Source organism: Gorilla gorilla, chromosome 6 (assembly GCF_029281585.2).
Source record: "Gorilla gorilla gorilla isolate KB3781 chromosome 6, NHGRI_mGorGor1-v2.1_pri, whole genome shotgun sequence".
NCBI lineage: Eukaryota > Metazoa > Chordata > Mammalia > Primates > Hominidae > Gorilla > Gorilla gorilla.
Window position 1 is genome coordinate 120,930,457 of NC_073230.2, and position 16,175 is coordinate 120,946,631.

Sequence of the window (16,175 nt, forward strand, 5' to 3'; positions counted from 1 at the left end):
CCAAATATCCCCTGGGGTTGAAATTGCATGTGAGAACCACTGTGTTCCCTCTGAGATCTGCTAGTCTAACCTTCTAAGAATTGCAGAGTAAGCAGATGCATGATCTTACAAATTCTAAAAAGATAGAAACCTGCAGGCACAAATAGGAGAGAAGCTGGCTAATAAGGCTCCCTTTATTTATAGAAGGATTGAAATCTTGCCTTTGGCACTAAACCAAAATATCTAAGTGGACATATGCTAACACTGTGCTGTTTAGCACTTTTACTGCTTAAATGAACACAATTAGGTGAGAAAGATCTGCTAACAGGGCTATCAAGAAACTAAAGTGAGACTTTTTTTCTAATGATGCAATATGAATTTAGTAAGATGCAAACACTTGTGTTTCAAACATGACATTGACTAGGAAGAAGTAAAAAAAGAAAAGCAGCAACAATTAAACAAATGTCCTCTGTGTTGGGCCATTGAACCTCCATGCTGAGGTCCTTGACCCAAAGTGACAATAAATTGCCAAACAACAACAAGGGATTGGTGATGGTGCCTCCCAGCTCTCCCTGGTGAAATCAATAGTCAGTCACTTTCATGTTGAATGAGAAAAATACCAGGGCTACAGAGAATCTTATTATTGCTAGGCCAGGATACAAACAAAAACTTGAAAAAGAAACTGCCTTATGGATGCTGGGCTTAATACCTGGGTGATGGGATGATCTGTGCAGCAAACCACCATGGCACACATTTACCTACGTAACAAACCTGCACAACCTGCACATGTACCCCGGAACTTAAAATAGAAGTTGAAGAGAAAAATAAAGGAAAAAAGAAAAAGAAACTGCCTTAAAGAAAAGCACATGCTCTTCTGAAGCTTATAACTATTTGAGTTGTTTTTGGGCTATAGTCTGTTTTGGAAATAGTCAAGTGCAACCAGCACTGAGGAGAAAATAAGTTTTCATGTCAAATCACATTTTATTTTCTTCATCTGTAAAATGAAGACTTTGGACTAGGATCTGAGCTGTAACATACTAAAATATCCCTTGCTATCTTTCCCACCAACGGCCAACATTGCTAATCAATGAGACCCTAGATGAGACCCTGGAATCTTAGCAACACTGAACTCTAGACAGCCACCCACCAATAAACTGGAATGCTGAAAGAGGTGAAATCAATTTGCCATCCCATATATAATGTCACATGAAAAGAACAGAGACAAAATTACATATGCACAAAACCAAACTCAGGAAAATAAAATATATTTGTGTCACATCAGTTATTTATCCAATACCTGACATACTCAACTAAATACAGGGGTGTGCCTAAGCTCTGCCAATGAGATGTAAGTGCAAGTGTTGTGCGGAACTTCCAGGAAGGTTCATTAAAGTATTTGAATCAACTGAGAGAAACCTGTCTCCTTCCTACTGCCTGGAATGCAAATATGATGGCTAGAACTCTTGCAGCTATACTGCACTTAAAGGTGTTCTTGGTGATGGAAGCCATGTTCAATGTAGCAGAAAGATAAGGCTCTTTTCATACCATAAAACCACAACCAAACCCAGAAATTCCTGTTTCTAAACTTGCATACTTTAAGAAATAAATTTCTATCATGTTTTAGCTTCTGCTTTTCATTTATTTCATGACACAGCCAAATCTAACCCTAATATGAGGCATCAATTATTTTTACCCTGTTGGCTCTCCAATGTAGATGAATAAAGATAAGGAAGGAATGAAAACTGACTAAATGCTTACATGTTGTGCAAATATTATCTGTCAAGGAAAGGCATTTTACATATATTTCTTATCTAATCTTCATAATAAACATGAAAATAATTATTTCCCCATTTAGTAGATGAATAAACTGAGGCTTTGACAGATTAAATAATAAATCCAAGACCCAAATAACTGGTAAAAGAAAGAGATAGATTACAAATGTAGTTGTTTGGGGCCAATAATCCACAGTCTTTTCATGATACCATAATGATCTCCAAAGCATTGACTGGGTGCTTACTAAGTGCAAAAGCACTGTACAAGACTATCTTGAACATATAGAGGTATATACAGTGTGTTCCCTAAAGGAACCTAAAAATTAAGTGAGAGATGTTCTTAAAAGTGAAAGAATATGATGTTCAATAAGTTAAATAAATGAACCAAAGTAAAGATGCCACATCAGAGGATATGACAGACAAACTATACAGATTATATTTGTTATGTAAGCTAAGAGGCAGTGATGACTTTAACTTGGAATGCTCTTATTTTTCTTTCTTCGTCTCCCACTAATTGACCTCTATGTTCTCGCTACATGCCAGATACTCTGTTTAGTACTGATGTCATGAAGGCAAGCAGCACACAACACCACTCTGAAGAAATTCAATATACAATTAAGAATATCCCCTAAAAAATGGAATTGATTCCAACTGACACAATGAAGTGTAGATAATCTGAACATCAATTTGATGATCATGGAAAAACCTGGAAGCAATATTAAGAACTGCCTTCTCAAATCAGATGCATCCCCAGTGGACTTACTGAAATTTTCCTCCACATTTTTCAGATATGGATAATCTTCAGGTTAAGAATATCTCATTATTCTCAGAAAAATAAGCTTGGAAAGATATGCCAAAAGAGGCAGGATCATCCAAAAAGGAGTCTACTATTTCCAATAGGCAGTCCTTCTTGGAACTTTATGGTAAGAAGCAGCAGTAATGAGATCAAAGCACAATTATGGTTAGGGTGATGGTCGTTGAAAGCCCATCCCAACCACCCTCTTCTCTGATTTTGGATTTTCAGAACTTAGTTAATATCAAGATATTAGGTACATTTCATACAATTTTAAGAATACAAGGTTAAACAGAAGGCAGATTGGACCAGACTTGGGGAACCTGGATGCCAAGCAAAAAAACGGGACTTTAACTTACCATGTAACTAGAAAAAAAACTCAAGTCATAAGTGAGACCATGAGGGGCAATATGATCAAATATTTTAGGATGATTCACGGGCTTCAGTACTTAGGAATGGATTGGGGTCTGGGACGGGTGGGTGTAAGTCCAGCAGTTGAAGACTAAGGGAGACCGTTTCAGTAGTTGGTGTATATAGTGCTATTATATACATATACACATAGACACACACACACAAACACTATATGTATATAGAGCTAATGGGGGCAGGAGGAGGGTTAACATGCTGCTGAGCCAAGACGAAACACCATTAGTTACAGCATGGTCCTCAAACACAACAGATAAGTATGTGTGACTTGTAAGCATTTCACTACACTAGACAAAAAGTAGAAAGATTTGCAAAAGAACTGAAAACATCTTTGTATCGACTTCCTGGTGCCTGGGCGTTGAGGGCCCACTGGAGAGTATAATGTTATTCTTAGACAGGTAGTGTCTCAGTACTGTACTGAGGGCATGGTCACCTCAGCTCTCAAGTCTTTTTACTCTCTCTAAATTAATCCTGGAACATCCTGCTCTTACAAAATCAAGCAAGTATGAGGAGTGCCATGGAAACCAGAAAATTAGCAGGGAGACTGGGAGCCAAGATTTCCTGTACCTACCAATCGGTAGAGCTCAGTAATGCTGATGTCTTCCGGATCCACCATTGCGTACTCTTTCCTAGGCACCAGGTCCAGTCCCAGTTGTCTAGAAAACAAATTGCAAAAGTTTTGGGGAAAAGTTACCTCCATGAAATATGTTAAAAACAATTGGTTTTTTACTACATCACTTGGAAATTAGGTATATCACCCACCATGCTTCTCTCACCTTCTATGACTTGTTACCACAGTTGGGGTAGACAATATAACTCCGCTGGACACTGGGCAAAACTTAAAACATAGGTGAGAAAGACAAGCAAATCCAGGAGGGATGGGCTGGCACTCTCAGTGGAGTGCTCCTGCCACTGGGGGCCTTAGCACCATATGGTGTGGAGCCTTCAGCGCCCTTCAAATTATCACGAGAGAAGGCCTTCCACACTGGAGTGAACGGAAACTAGAGCTAGACATCATTTGGTTCTAGAAATTGGAGTTGAGGGGAAGGAACTTTTGTCTTTAGAATTTGACCTAGCCCCAGTATACCTAGCTGTGCCCAGAGTCAACATGTTTCTTATATGAATCTCTGGCAACTTGTGCATGGTCCTTATTCACAGCAAATTCTTAGGTCAGTCGTTAGGAGAAACTCAGTAAAGGCAGGAAATGCAAATGGGGGAAGAGTTTTGGGCCTGGGCTGGCAGAATAGTTTAACGCTTTATGTCAGATTTCATTGTGGCTGACATGTGGCTTGCTGTGCTGAGAAGTATTCTAAGGTTATATCCAGCCTCAGAGGTACCAAGTATGGTAATTGACTTGTGATGTCTTCCCATCAACAGAGGAACATGAGTCTAACTCTATTCTGGTTAGCTTCCCTCTAGGGACCTTCCTAGCATGATCCCCTCCAGGGCACCCACGGTACAATGCTGACACCAATGCCACACAATTCTGCTCATCTCCTTAACCCTCCATGATCATCTCAAAGGCTACACAATGCCTGTGTAATGCCCTATCGATCAAGGCCGAGATACCCTCTTCTCTAGCAGAGCCCCCTCAACCACCACATCCAAGGCCGCATGCTCAGTTCTCTGAGGATCACTTGTTCTAAATCCCTTTCACATCACCACTCTTTCTAACACAGAAGCCTTCTGGCATCACACTTCCAATTATAGAACCACAGCTTTCTTACTTTCGTATTTTAAAAAACTCTGAAATTCTTCCATGCCCTCCCCCAAAATCTCATTAAGGTTTCATAAGTAAAATTTATTAATTCAGCACCTACTTCAAGCCAGGCACTGCCCAGCCACCCTGAGGGCTATTTGTTCTTAAGAAGATTAGAAAGCTGTCACCTCCTTGACAGTAGGAGCTGTCTTTCAGATACTAAAACAGTTTCTCAATTTTCCTAAATGATGTTTCTCTTTGGGAAACCTAGAAAAAAATTCACATACCCATTATTTAATGTTAGTTGAATTTTTAACTCACAATAAGCACTGTGATTTGTTTTCAAAATGTCCATGTTCCCCCTTGCTACATCTCACCAGGGATTCTGATAGGGTCTGTTTTCCATTCTCCATTCCCTTCTGAAAGAGAACCACCACACTACAGTGTAAGTCATCATCTGACACTGGGTCAATATTGCTGATGAAGATCATTTAGCAAATGAAAGAGGGCATATAACCACTGTGATACCTGTCTTACTCATAGCTCCTTCTATGAGAAGCTGCTCTACCCACTTTCTCTGCTGGGAGTGGTGGCGGCAGACAAGGTAGTCATCTGACCATCTCCCCTTCCTGAGCCACACCTGATTGTACCATGGGTAAGCATCTGACCTAAGGACAAATAACCCAAAGACTGGCCAGCAGCTTATGAGAGGCTGATATAAAATGCTCAGCCCAAACAGGAATATTAGACATTGGCTGTCAATAAGATTCCTTCCTTGAGAATTTGAACTTGGAAATTCAGACATCAGTCACATGCAGGAGGAAGATAAGATACGTGAAGGCAGGTGACCTACATGGCTGCAGAATGAGTGCAGAAATTCTGCAGCCTCAGAAACCTGTAATCTACAAGTCTTTTTCTCCCATAGTCTTGATTGTTCAGCTTCTGTTAGCTTCCTGGCGTCCTGGTGATGTGAAGAGTCTTATTTGTTTCTATTTGGTTTTCTTAATTCCTAGGTACATCTTCCCATGGTTTGAGGTTTCCTAGCCCACAGAGTAGAATCAAGGAAGTGCTTTACAAAGAATAAGGAGAAATGAGGCAAGTAGGGAAGAGAGAGGATGAGAGGAGATCACACAGGGAGAACGTCATGTTTTCTATCAACTCAGTCACTAAACTACTCTGTGACACCAAGAAGAAAGGATTAACTGATTGCCTCCTCCCACATAATATTAGCAGAAAAGTCAAAGAACATCGTGTTGTAGGACTCTATGGGCAACAGAAACATGTACCATTATTTTAGTGCTGTCTGAGGTTCCCAGGCAAGAACAATTCTTTTGCTGGCCCTGTTAGGAAATGAGATTAATGATCTCTTCTTCCTAAGCTTCCCACATCAAGAGGGCTTCTCTTCACTACGCTTCAACAGTTTGATATACAACGTGAGATGGAACACATTCTTAATTTATGTTCATCCAGAGATTTATGTGCTGGCAGCTTATTTTGCAGGACAATTTCATCTAGTTTAATAGGCAAGAGATTATCTTAATTTGCTTTCCATGAGCACTATTCAATAAGAAAACAAATGTATACTTAAAGGAATAAGGTAAATTCATAATCTCTGTACTGTAAGTTATTTTAAAATAAACAGTCAAAGAATTTCAAAGAAAACAGAATCACAGCTCAGAAAATTCATGAAGTTGAAGATGATCTAAATAAATTATACTGCTCATTTTCATGCATCAGTGTTTTACCAACTTATCATAAATTAGCTACAGAACTGCCCAAAGTACAAGCCAGAACTTACGTAAGTCAAAAACTGAGTCATGATTCAGTCATAATTAATGTTTTTCCTTCCTTCCCCTTTTCATTCTGCCATCATTTTCTTTCATAAAACTGAAGAAGTATCATTTTCTTGCCTGATCTACATTCCTATGTTATTTTGGATAAGCTAACTTCCTCCAACTTTCTTCCTATTTACAAACTAGTCCTTTAAATGAGGACCAGCGTAATGACTAAGACCCAAAATAATTCAGAGAGTCCTCAAAGGTTTTTCAAAACAATAAAGAAATAAATATTAGGCAGCATAGGTTTTGCTCCAACGGACCCCTCCCACTCCACAATAATGGAGATTCGAGATAATCTCCTGTGAAATTCATTCCCACGGCAGGATAGGAAGTTCCCTGTAAATGGCTGGCAAGTCTAATCTGTTAGGAGGTGCTGTGTGTTTTAAATGTCATCCTGGAGCTGAAAGCGCCCTTGTGCTTTTTCTAGTTCAACTTCCTCCTTCAACAGATGAGGAACTGACATGAAGAGGGTTAAGGAATTTGCTTCAGGCCCTAAGAAAGCAGAGCTCCCAGTCCTGTGCTCTTGCTGCCCCTCCACATTTGTACCTGTTTTATTTCTCACAGGAATGAATCTTCCAGAGATAAATGAATTGGGCTCTTCTATTCATTGTCTGTAAAAAGATGAATGGCACATCCTATTCAACAAAATACCGGAAGTCCTCTGAGTGAGATGGAGGTTTAAAAATCTGTTAGTAGGTCTGGGTATTCACATTCAGAGTGTGCAACATCTTGGGAAGAATCAAACCTGGCTTCTGACAAAGTGATTTCCTATGGTAATGGGAAGTGGCATTCTGCTTCAAATTGGTTTTTCCACATTCAGTAAGAGGCAAATTTACCCATGGTTCACTTCCTGTCATTTTCTTCATTTCTGTCTGCTTTCCTTTTTTTTCTGTTGCCCTAAGATCCTCTGAAGGTCCAAATAGCAAATGGGGATTTGGAGAAAGGAAAGGAAGGGAGGATAGGGCCACGTGGGTTATTAAGGAACCATGTCACTGCTTTAAACCTAAACCTCATGCAACCCTAGGATCTCAGTCAAAGGTGGCTTATTCTAATTTCTCACTTCTATGTTAATATTCACTTTTAGTAAAATATCAGCCTTGGTCAGAGCTTTCAGTGATTAGATTTACCATTTCAGTACATGGCTGGTATTTTAAATTAGTCACTTACGGTTTTGTTTAAAAATAAATCTCGGTCAAGAACAGCTTTTTACTGAGTTCTCTCAAGCAGCTCCTCAAAGTAGCGAATATGTATGTACAGGACTAATGACAGCAATAATAAAAGGCCCCACCAGTGCACCTGTCATAACACTTTTCACAGAAGCTGTTAACATTAGTGTCTCCCTCCGGATTACACTGGTGACCTATTACCATGACATGGAAAAGATATATTTTAAAAGCAAATCCACATGCCAAACCTAAAGCCTATTTGAGAACAAGATCCATTTTAGTCAGAAGCCACATCTAGTTCATTGCTGTGAACATTTCATTTTCCATAAGCATGTCCACACCATCAGGCCACATACGATACTAGACAACAAACGACATTTCAGTGCCTACACCAGCTTGAGAAGAAATGGTTCTCGGCTCTATCAATGCCAGTTCGCACTAAGCCTCCAAAAACAGGAAACATGAAAAAGCCCATAGGATTGCTTCCAGTGACATTACCACGTTCTGGCTCAGGCCTATGTCACTTCCATTGTGTTCACCTAATAGAGGCCGCCCTGTGATGCTCAATACTCACTCATTGCCCCAGTCAAGCCGGGCAGTAATGTGGCGCTTCACGTCCTTCATCCGATCGTGGGTGAGGTGGCCCACCAGCACCTGCCGCCTCAGGTCCAGGATTTCATTCATGATGTGCCACAGCCGGTGGAAGAGATCGCCTTCATTACGCTAAGAAATATACAAATGTGGAGATTTGGCAGTCAGTACCCATACTGAGTTGTGGGGTAACCAAAAAGGAAAGGGAAGAGGCCCATTCTGGTTACCCACTATGTGCTTGCCACTCTGGACAGATGTCCGCTAATAGACAAACTGTTCGCTCACTGTCCTCAAACACACTCGCTGCCTTCTCTATATGCTTCATCTAAGTTTCACAACACCGCTCTCATGTCCAGAAATGCAACTTTACTTCTCACGTGCTCCTTTTATTTATTTATTTTTTAAACACTACTCAAATGCTACTATCCAAGAAGGCTCGGCTTGACTTCCACCTCCATCAGGAAATCTTCCCTGATCACTTTTGCTCACATTCTTTTCTCCCTTCTCTGTGCCATGGCTGCATGCAACTAAAGCTGATGAAATGGAAGACATTGCTTTTCAATTATATTTCTTGCACATTGGTCTCAATACTTTATTGGATCCCCTATCAGAAGTTGGGCACAAAATTCATTCATTGATGGATATGCACTGCTATTATCGGGCCAGTATTTAGACTTTTAAAAAGGTAATGCTTTCTTTCTTACTTTTAAAACAATCATGGAGATTCAAGATAATCTCATGTGGAATTCATTTAAGCTCTGTAGTTTACTGGAAAGAAGACAAGTTAAAATCCCGGTTTTGTCACTTACTAGTGGTACAGACTTTAAGTATCAATTTTGTCATCTGTACATGGGCAGCACATTCTTTCTGCAAGGCTGTTTTATGGATTAGTGGTAGCAACTGTGCAGAGAGCACTACAGCACAGTGGCAGAGAATATCAACTTACTTAGAGCCAAACAACTTCAATCTGAATTTCAGTTTTGCCATTTACTGGCTGAAAAAGCTTGGACAATTCATTAACATTTTTGTGCTTGTTTTTTTCATCTGTAAAACAGGTATTATAGTACCTACTTCTCAGGGTTGTTGTGAGGATTAATGAGTTATTAAAACTCTGAGAATGATGCCTGGCCCAGAAAAAATATGTAAGTATTAGCTGTTATTAGTACTAGAGTACTGTTATTGCTTTGGGCTTGGTCCAGAATGAGCCCTCTACAAATACTGTTTCTTCCCCAAAACCAAAATATATATCCCTTACCTCAGAGACAATAGAGTAAATCTTATCTAAGTCTTTACCCTTTGTCTTTCTTAACCAGCAGCTATGCTTTTACTTTCTACAAAAATTATGAGTGGACTTCATGAGTAGTGATATGAAAGTACTGAGGTTATCATCCATCTGAAGTCTTCTACAGCTGTAAGTTGCAAGAAATATCAAATTCTGGGTGATGGGTAAAGACATTCAGTCATCACGTATTTTTTATTTTAAAAAGTAGTGACGTGTTATCTGCTTTTTCAGTACTTGGTGTCTTGAATTTTTCACGTGATGTGCAGGTCAGACGAATTTGCCAGAGGAACAAAAAGCATTCTCCAGGATGCCATCCCTGATCCTCCTCAATATAAATCATCTTGCTTGTCTCTCAACTCTGAAAGCACTCTATTGAGCCCATTCTTCTATTGCTTCTCACTCTTAACTCATGTTATACACTCCCATATAAGCCATTACAAGGCCACTGTAACACTCTTGTAATTAGTCTTGTATTACTCCTGTAATTATCTGCTCAATGTCCATGTCCTCCCTGTGGCTGTAAGTGCCCAATCACATGGCTGTCTGCCTGTGTATCCCTAACAGCCGGAGAATGCATGAATGAATAGCTTGATTTACACATGTTAATTTTTGTGGATCTCAAGAGGTAGATTCTGTACAGGCAATACAAACACTTGAGGAAGTCAGTGTAGGAAGGAAAAGTCCACCCAAGTCAATAAAATTATATAAGCAAGTTATTAAACAAGTCAAATCTCATGTAGCAAAGAAGAGACACAGCGCCTTTTTGAACTAACTGTCACAGGGAGAAAGTCACCTGCCTGCTCTTGGGAAAGGCGTTCTGTAGTTGTTTAGTAGGATGGACTTGATTTTCTGTGATGTCATCTCTAGTACTTAAGTTTAAGAGAACACTAATAAGAAAAGCTTGCAGGATCCCTTATAAAGCTGAAAATCAGTTGGTCAGCTCTCCATTAAGGGAAGAAAACCCAGGTGTGGCAAGAATGCTGACATACTGCAGGCCTGGCCAGCAAACCTACTCTACTAGTGTAAGAAAAAGTTCTACAACTGAACATCTAGTCATAAAATCATGATTCTTTAAACACTGGATAGTTATGAAGGCTATTCAGATATATGAAAAATGCTTTTGATTTAATGCTAAATGAAAACAGGTAGGGTACAATATTAAACACTTGGAATAAAACAATATCAAGAGATTCTGGAAACATATAAAAAAACAGCAAAAGTTAATTGAGAGTATTTTAGTGTTTTAGAAAGCGATGAGCTTTTATTTGCCTTAAAATGAAAACAGTACAGGTTTTGGCAGCAGCAGACGTAGATTTAGATTCAGGCTTCAGCATGAGACCCTAGGTAAATTATCATTGATAAGATTCAAGAATAAAAAGTGCCTGGCGCTGGGTGAGGTGGCTCACGCCTGTAATCCCAACACTTTGGGAGGCCAAAGTGGGCGGATCATGAGATCAGGAGATCGAGACCATCCTGGCTAACACGGTGAAACCCTGTCTCTACTAAAAATACAAAAAAATTAGCGGGCGTGGTGGTGGGCGCCTGTAGTCCCAGCTACTCGGGAGGCTGAGGCAGGAGAATGGCGTGAACCCAGAAGGCGGAGCTTGCAGTGAGCCAAGATTGTGCCACTGCACTCCAGCCTGGGCGACAGAGAGAGACTCTGTCTCCAAAAAAACAAAACAAAACAAAACAAAAGTGGCCGGCAGAGCCCCAGGAAAGAGAGATGTAAAATGTCCAGCTCAGGGACGGGACAAAAGTACTCAGTAAAAGATGGCTGCTATATTTCTCCTAAACTTTTTGTGGTTACATTACTGATTATTAAGTGGTATTTTTAGAGACCATTATTTAGGTCCTTGGCAACGTTACTTAAAGAGCAACTAGCACTTTTCAAGCACTCACCATGTGCTTTTATGCTAAGCATTGTCACATAAATTGCTAACAATTTATAAAATATTATGGCCCCCATCAAACATCTTCCAGTAGAGAAGCTAGGTGCCTTAAAACTGTTGGAAAAGAGGATGGACGATAACCTAAACACACTTCAGCATGAGGAACTTGAACCAAAACATTTGGCACAAAACATTTACATTAGGAAAAGAGAAACCAAAGGTCTGACATGGCCAAGGTAGCTTCACTCCTAGTATCAAAAATCTAATACCTCTGAGTTAAACTTAATATTTGTTTCTAATGGCACTGACTACCATTCCAGTGTCCAGGGAAACATTTAGATAATTATCTCTTTCCCAGTTACTCAGAACACTAGGAGGAAAGGAGTTTACTTATAGAGTTTACAACACACAGATTTTCAAACCAACAAAGTCTGTCCCCAAAATAGACATTTGAAACCTCGAACACAGGTAAAAATAGCTAGATAAGGCAGAATCCAGAGGAAATTCAACTTTGTTCCCCACTAGTAGCTATATAAAAGGAAAAGTGTTTGTGTTCTAGTTCAGCTAATGGACAACACTCATACTGTCTTTATTTTTATAACTCTTATATCGGGTATTTGGAATGCAGTGGTTTGAGCATTTCAAATAGTTTCTTTTTCCATGTTAGTGCCATGCACAATGTTACTTTAAGTGAAATAATACTTGGATTTTTGAATTCTTTCCAACATTTAAAAAAAAAAGAAAATTTAAAAAGGAGATCTGCATTTCTTTGCACTTCCCTAGCACAGAGCCCTCGAAGCCGGTTATCTTGACTTTGTTATTTACAAAACCTATGCTCTGCCAATTCAGCTAAGGTTTCTTGTGGATTTTCATAGTGAGTTCTAAAGCTACCGGCTACAGGAGGGTTTAATCAGAGAAGTCCAACATCAAAGGGTTTTCACTAGTGACTTTGTGAGATTTTCTTGCCTCAGTGAAATATCCTACTGCATTTCAGATGTAACAGACAATAAACACTATCATTCTGCCAGTGTCCCTCACTAATTTGGATTTTTTCCTTGACAGGCTGTTTTAAATCGTTTTGTCAGGATAAGCACACGTTTGTATTTTGAATTCATCCCTTCAAATGATTAAGCTGTTCTACAAATTTCTTTAAAAATAAAAGAAGAAATAGCATGGGGTCTTCCCCAATATTTCACCACCCCCAGACTTCCACAGTTACAGTGGGGTTCAGAGTGACAGCACCATATTCACACCAGAACCCCAGCTCAGCCATTTTCCCATTACTTGATGCGGGGTGAGTACTTCACTCTCTGTGCCTTATTTTTCTCATCTGTAAGCTGGATGTGATCATCATTATTATTTCTTTGAGTAGTAATAAGGATTAAAGAAGATACTGCATCAAAGAGTACTTACCATGGGATTTGCCACATAAGTTCCCAATGTGATTACTTATAGTAAGTAAATAAATATATACTACGTATCTGTAAAATGCAGATCATTTTTCCCCTCAAGAAACATTCTTTTCTCTAGTATATTTAGAATATTCTCATTGATACTAGCTAAGAAGTCTGTCATTTACAGTATACTTGAATTACTTACAGAATTTAAATTTGATAACATACCAATGCCACCAAAATTGTCTTGAATTTTATTTTTCCCTGGAAATTAAAAATATTCAGGAGGTTCAACAATAGGTCCATGTAAACCATCCTATTTGGTTAGATGCCAGAAAAATAATCTTTTATATTCCTATAGTATTGAAAAATAACTTACAAAACCCATGCTCAGTGGACATAGAGATTGTAACAAGACTGTCTTGTTAATATCTATATCCCCAAGGAGTCCTAGAGACTTGCAGAAGGTGCTATATTAGTTAATGCTTACTCATGTTCATGTATTTCTTAAAACAATTCTTTACCCGAAAAATTGTGTCATTAAAAAGCTACTTAACCACATAGAGTTGTTTCCACATGGTTCCCCAGTCTCTTAATGTTGATGTCATTTCTGTGATAACAGAGTCTTCAGTGGGAATAACCATTTCAAATTGTCTGTGAAATTAAAAAAGAAAAAGTATATATGTAAATACCATAGACAACAATTTTGTTTTAAATACTCTAAAAGATAACTAGGAAAGAAAGCTGCCTAGCTATTGTTCGTTCTACAGACGGTAACCAGCATCTGGTTGTAAGTTAATGTGAGGAATGCTACATGGGTTGTGGTAGGACAATACCAGAACAACCAGCCACTTCAACCAGATCAAGTTTGAGCAGCGTGGTGAAGAAGGAACAGCATCAGAAGGGTTGCACTCCGGTACCAGTTCACGACTAGGCAGCAACTCATTTAACCTAAGGCCAAAAGCCTTCATCTGTAACATGAGGTCACTGGGCTACATAAACTCTGAGGTGACTTTTGCCTTCCAAGGGCTATGACTATAGGACTCAAAGAGAGTAAAAGGAACACCATTCAATCACCAGGACATGATGGCTGTGGGCATCCAAACTAACTCAGTGTCATAAGTAACTAGACACTGAGATACTAATTGAACACTCCCTTGATCTCGGTAACAATTTTTATCATTTGCAAACTAGGACCATGAGAAATGATTAGTATTCTAAGTAATGTTATCATACAGCATAGAACCTAAGGCTTATGACATCACCGATATTTGAATATTCATTCCAAATGTTCCTCTTTCTGATTAGAGTAACATAGTCTTCTCATTTCTTCTCTAAAAGTCAGAAACTATCCTTGGAAAATATTTATATCAATATCTAGTAGGGTGTGTATGGTGGTCCTGAAGTTGAGAATATGCATGAGGAGATGGGGGAAATAAAAGAGAAGTTTCTTTTTTTTTTTTCTTTGAGATGGAGTCTTGCTCTGTCGCCCAGGCTGGAGTGCAGTGGCGCGATCTCGGCTCACTGCAAGCTCCGCCTCCCGGGTTCATGCCATTCTCCTGCCTTGGCCTCCTGAGTAGCTGGGACTACAGGTGCCTGCAACCACGCCCAGCTAATTTTTTGTATTTTTAGTAGAGACAGGGTTTCACCGTGTTAGCCAGGATGGTCTCAATATCCTGACCTTGTGATCTGCCTGCCTCAGCCTCCCAAAGTGCTGGGATTACCAGTGTGAGCCACCGCGCCCAGCTGAGAAGATTTAATTTGTCCTCTGTATCCTACCTTTGGCATATAATAATCTTCATCTCCAGTTTCTTTTTTCAAATTCTTTCTCTCTCTCTCTCTGTGTGTGTGTGTGTGTGTGTGTGTGTGTGTGTGTGTGCAGGTGAAAGTGATTAAGTGGCTATTACTACCACTGCTTCCCAAAGAATGCTACTGATATATTGATTGAGACTATTTTCTTTATTTCAGTATATTTTTCTCAAGAAAACGTCTAATACATAGAAAGTAATGACATATTAGACACAGAACCATGTTGTCTAATGATCAAGGGGAAATTACTTCTTAGCATGAGGCTAATAACTGTTCTGTGATTCCTTTTTCATGTTATGTCCAAAGTGTGTATAATTGTCTTTTGTAAAATCTTCTTGTCAGACATATGGAAACTAAAATCTTGCCTTGATTTTTTTCCCAACAGAGTTTCATCTCCTCATTTCACAGTGCTGCTAAAATACTTGCCCTATGAATATTTTCCTTCTTTCTAGAGCTTAAACACAGCTGAAAATGTAAAACTGGGATTTTAAACTAGAAATAAAAGTAAACAGTAATATATAAACTGTGACAGATACAGAACCTTTTATTAAGTCTGCATATGACATTTTTAAATGGTAGTACATTTATTTTGCTTTTGAAGCAGCTGTTGCAATTTAAATGATGAATATTTGGAGATGGAGATTATAAAATGATCCTATACAAGGTCAAGGAGGAAACACTGAATTTCCAGGAAAACCTGACATCCTACTTAACATTTAAAAAGTGACATGACCTCAGTAGGAATTAAACAATACAGAAGTGGCCTCCCTGTCCATAAACTATAATTTAATTGACCTCCAACAGTCCTACATTGATCTGAAGACACAAGAAAGAACATACACGCAATTCAGTCTGTGAGAAGTTGATTGGGGGTTGTCCAAGCAAAATTTAAATTTTTAAGCATAAAATTGCCATTTTAGGCAAGGTGACTGTTTTCTATTAATTATTCCAAAACCAAAATCAGTGTTCAAATAGTCTGTCGTAAGTAGTTACCTCTGAAATTATATTTTGTTCAGTTATTCTAGGATGGGCTTTTCCATTATTTCATCCTAGTGGGCCATAAATCCACTTAAAATAAGACACGTAATACCAAAACCCCAAAGATGTTCCTCTCTGGGAAAGCAATCACCTGGCAATACATGCTCTCAAATGTTTTCAGGCCAAAGTTTTTCTTCGAGTAACAGCCCCAGACCTAGGGTCTGAGTCAATTCCAATAAGTCTTTTACAGAAACTAATGTTGGGCTTTTCTGTTCTTCTGCTGCACAATGTCCATCATACCTAGTGTCAGGTGGAGACCCCATAAGAAAGTCTTAAACTTACACGACCAAATTTTTAGGTACCTTTACCCACATTTAAACTTCCTGGGGCTCATGGAAGGGGATCAGATATACACCAGTTACTAACCAGGATTTAAAAAAAGGAGGTACTTATTTAAAAACCATATCCTACCCCAACTCACTTTGAGGGATAGACTTTGATTAAGTGGAGAGATGCCTGACATCACCTTTGCTAGCACAGCATTCTCTCTTTTGTCTTC

At 39.1% G+C, this 16,175-nt stretch overlaps 1 protein-coding gene across 7 annotated transcripts in view; it reads right to left on the reverse strand.

The window, feature by feature from the left end:
• DOCK4 (dedicator of cytokinesis 4) overlaps positions 1 to 16,175 on the reverse strand; it is a 467,247-nt gene that overhangs the window by 247,708 nt on the left and 203,364 nt on the right. For all 7 annotated transcript variants that reach the window (XM_055347229.2, XM_031012977.3, XM_055347227.2 and 4 more), the window contains exons 5-7: positions 13,387 to 13,483; positions 8,248 to 8,396; positions 3,542 to 3,626 (exon numbers count right to left, since the gene is read on the reverse strand). In XM_055347229.2, the coding sequence (XP_055203204.1) occupies positions 3,542 to 3,626; positions 8,248 to 8,396; positions 13,387 to 13,483 (331 nt within the window). The remainder of the gene's footprint in view (positions 1 to 3,541; positions 3,627 to 8,247; positions 8,397 to 13,386; positions 13,484 to 16,175) is intronic.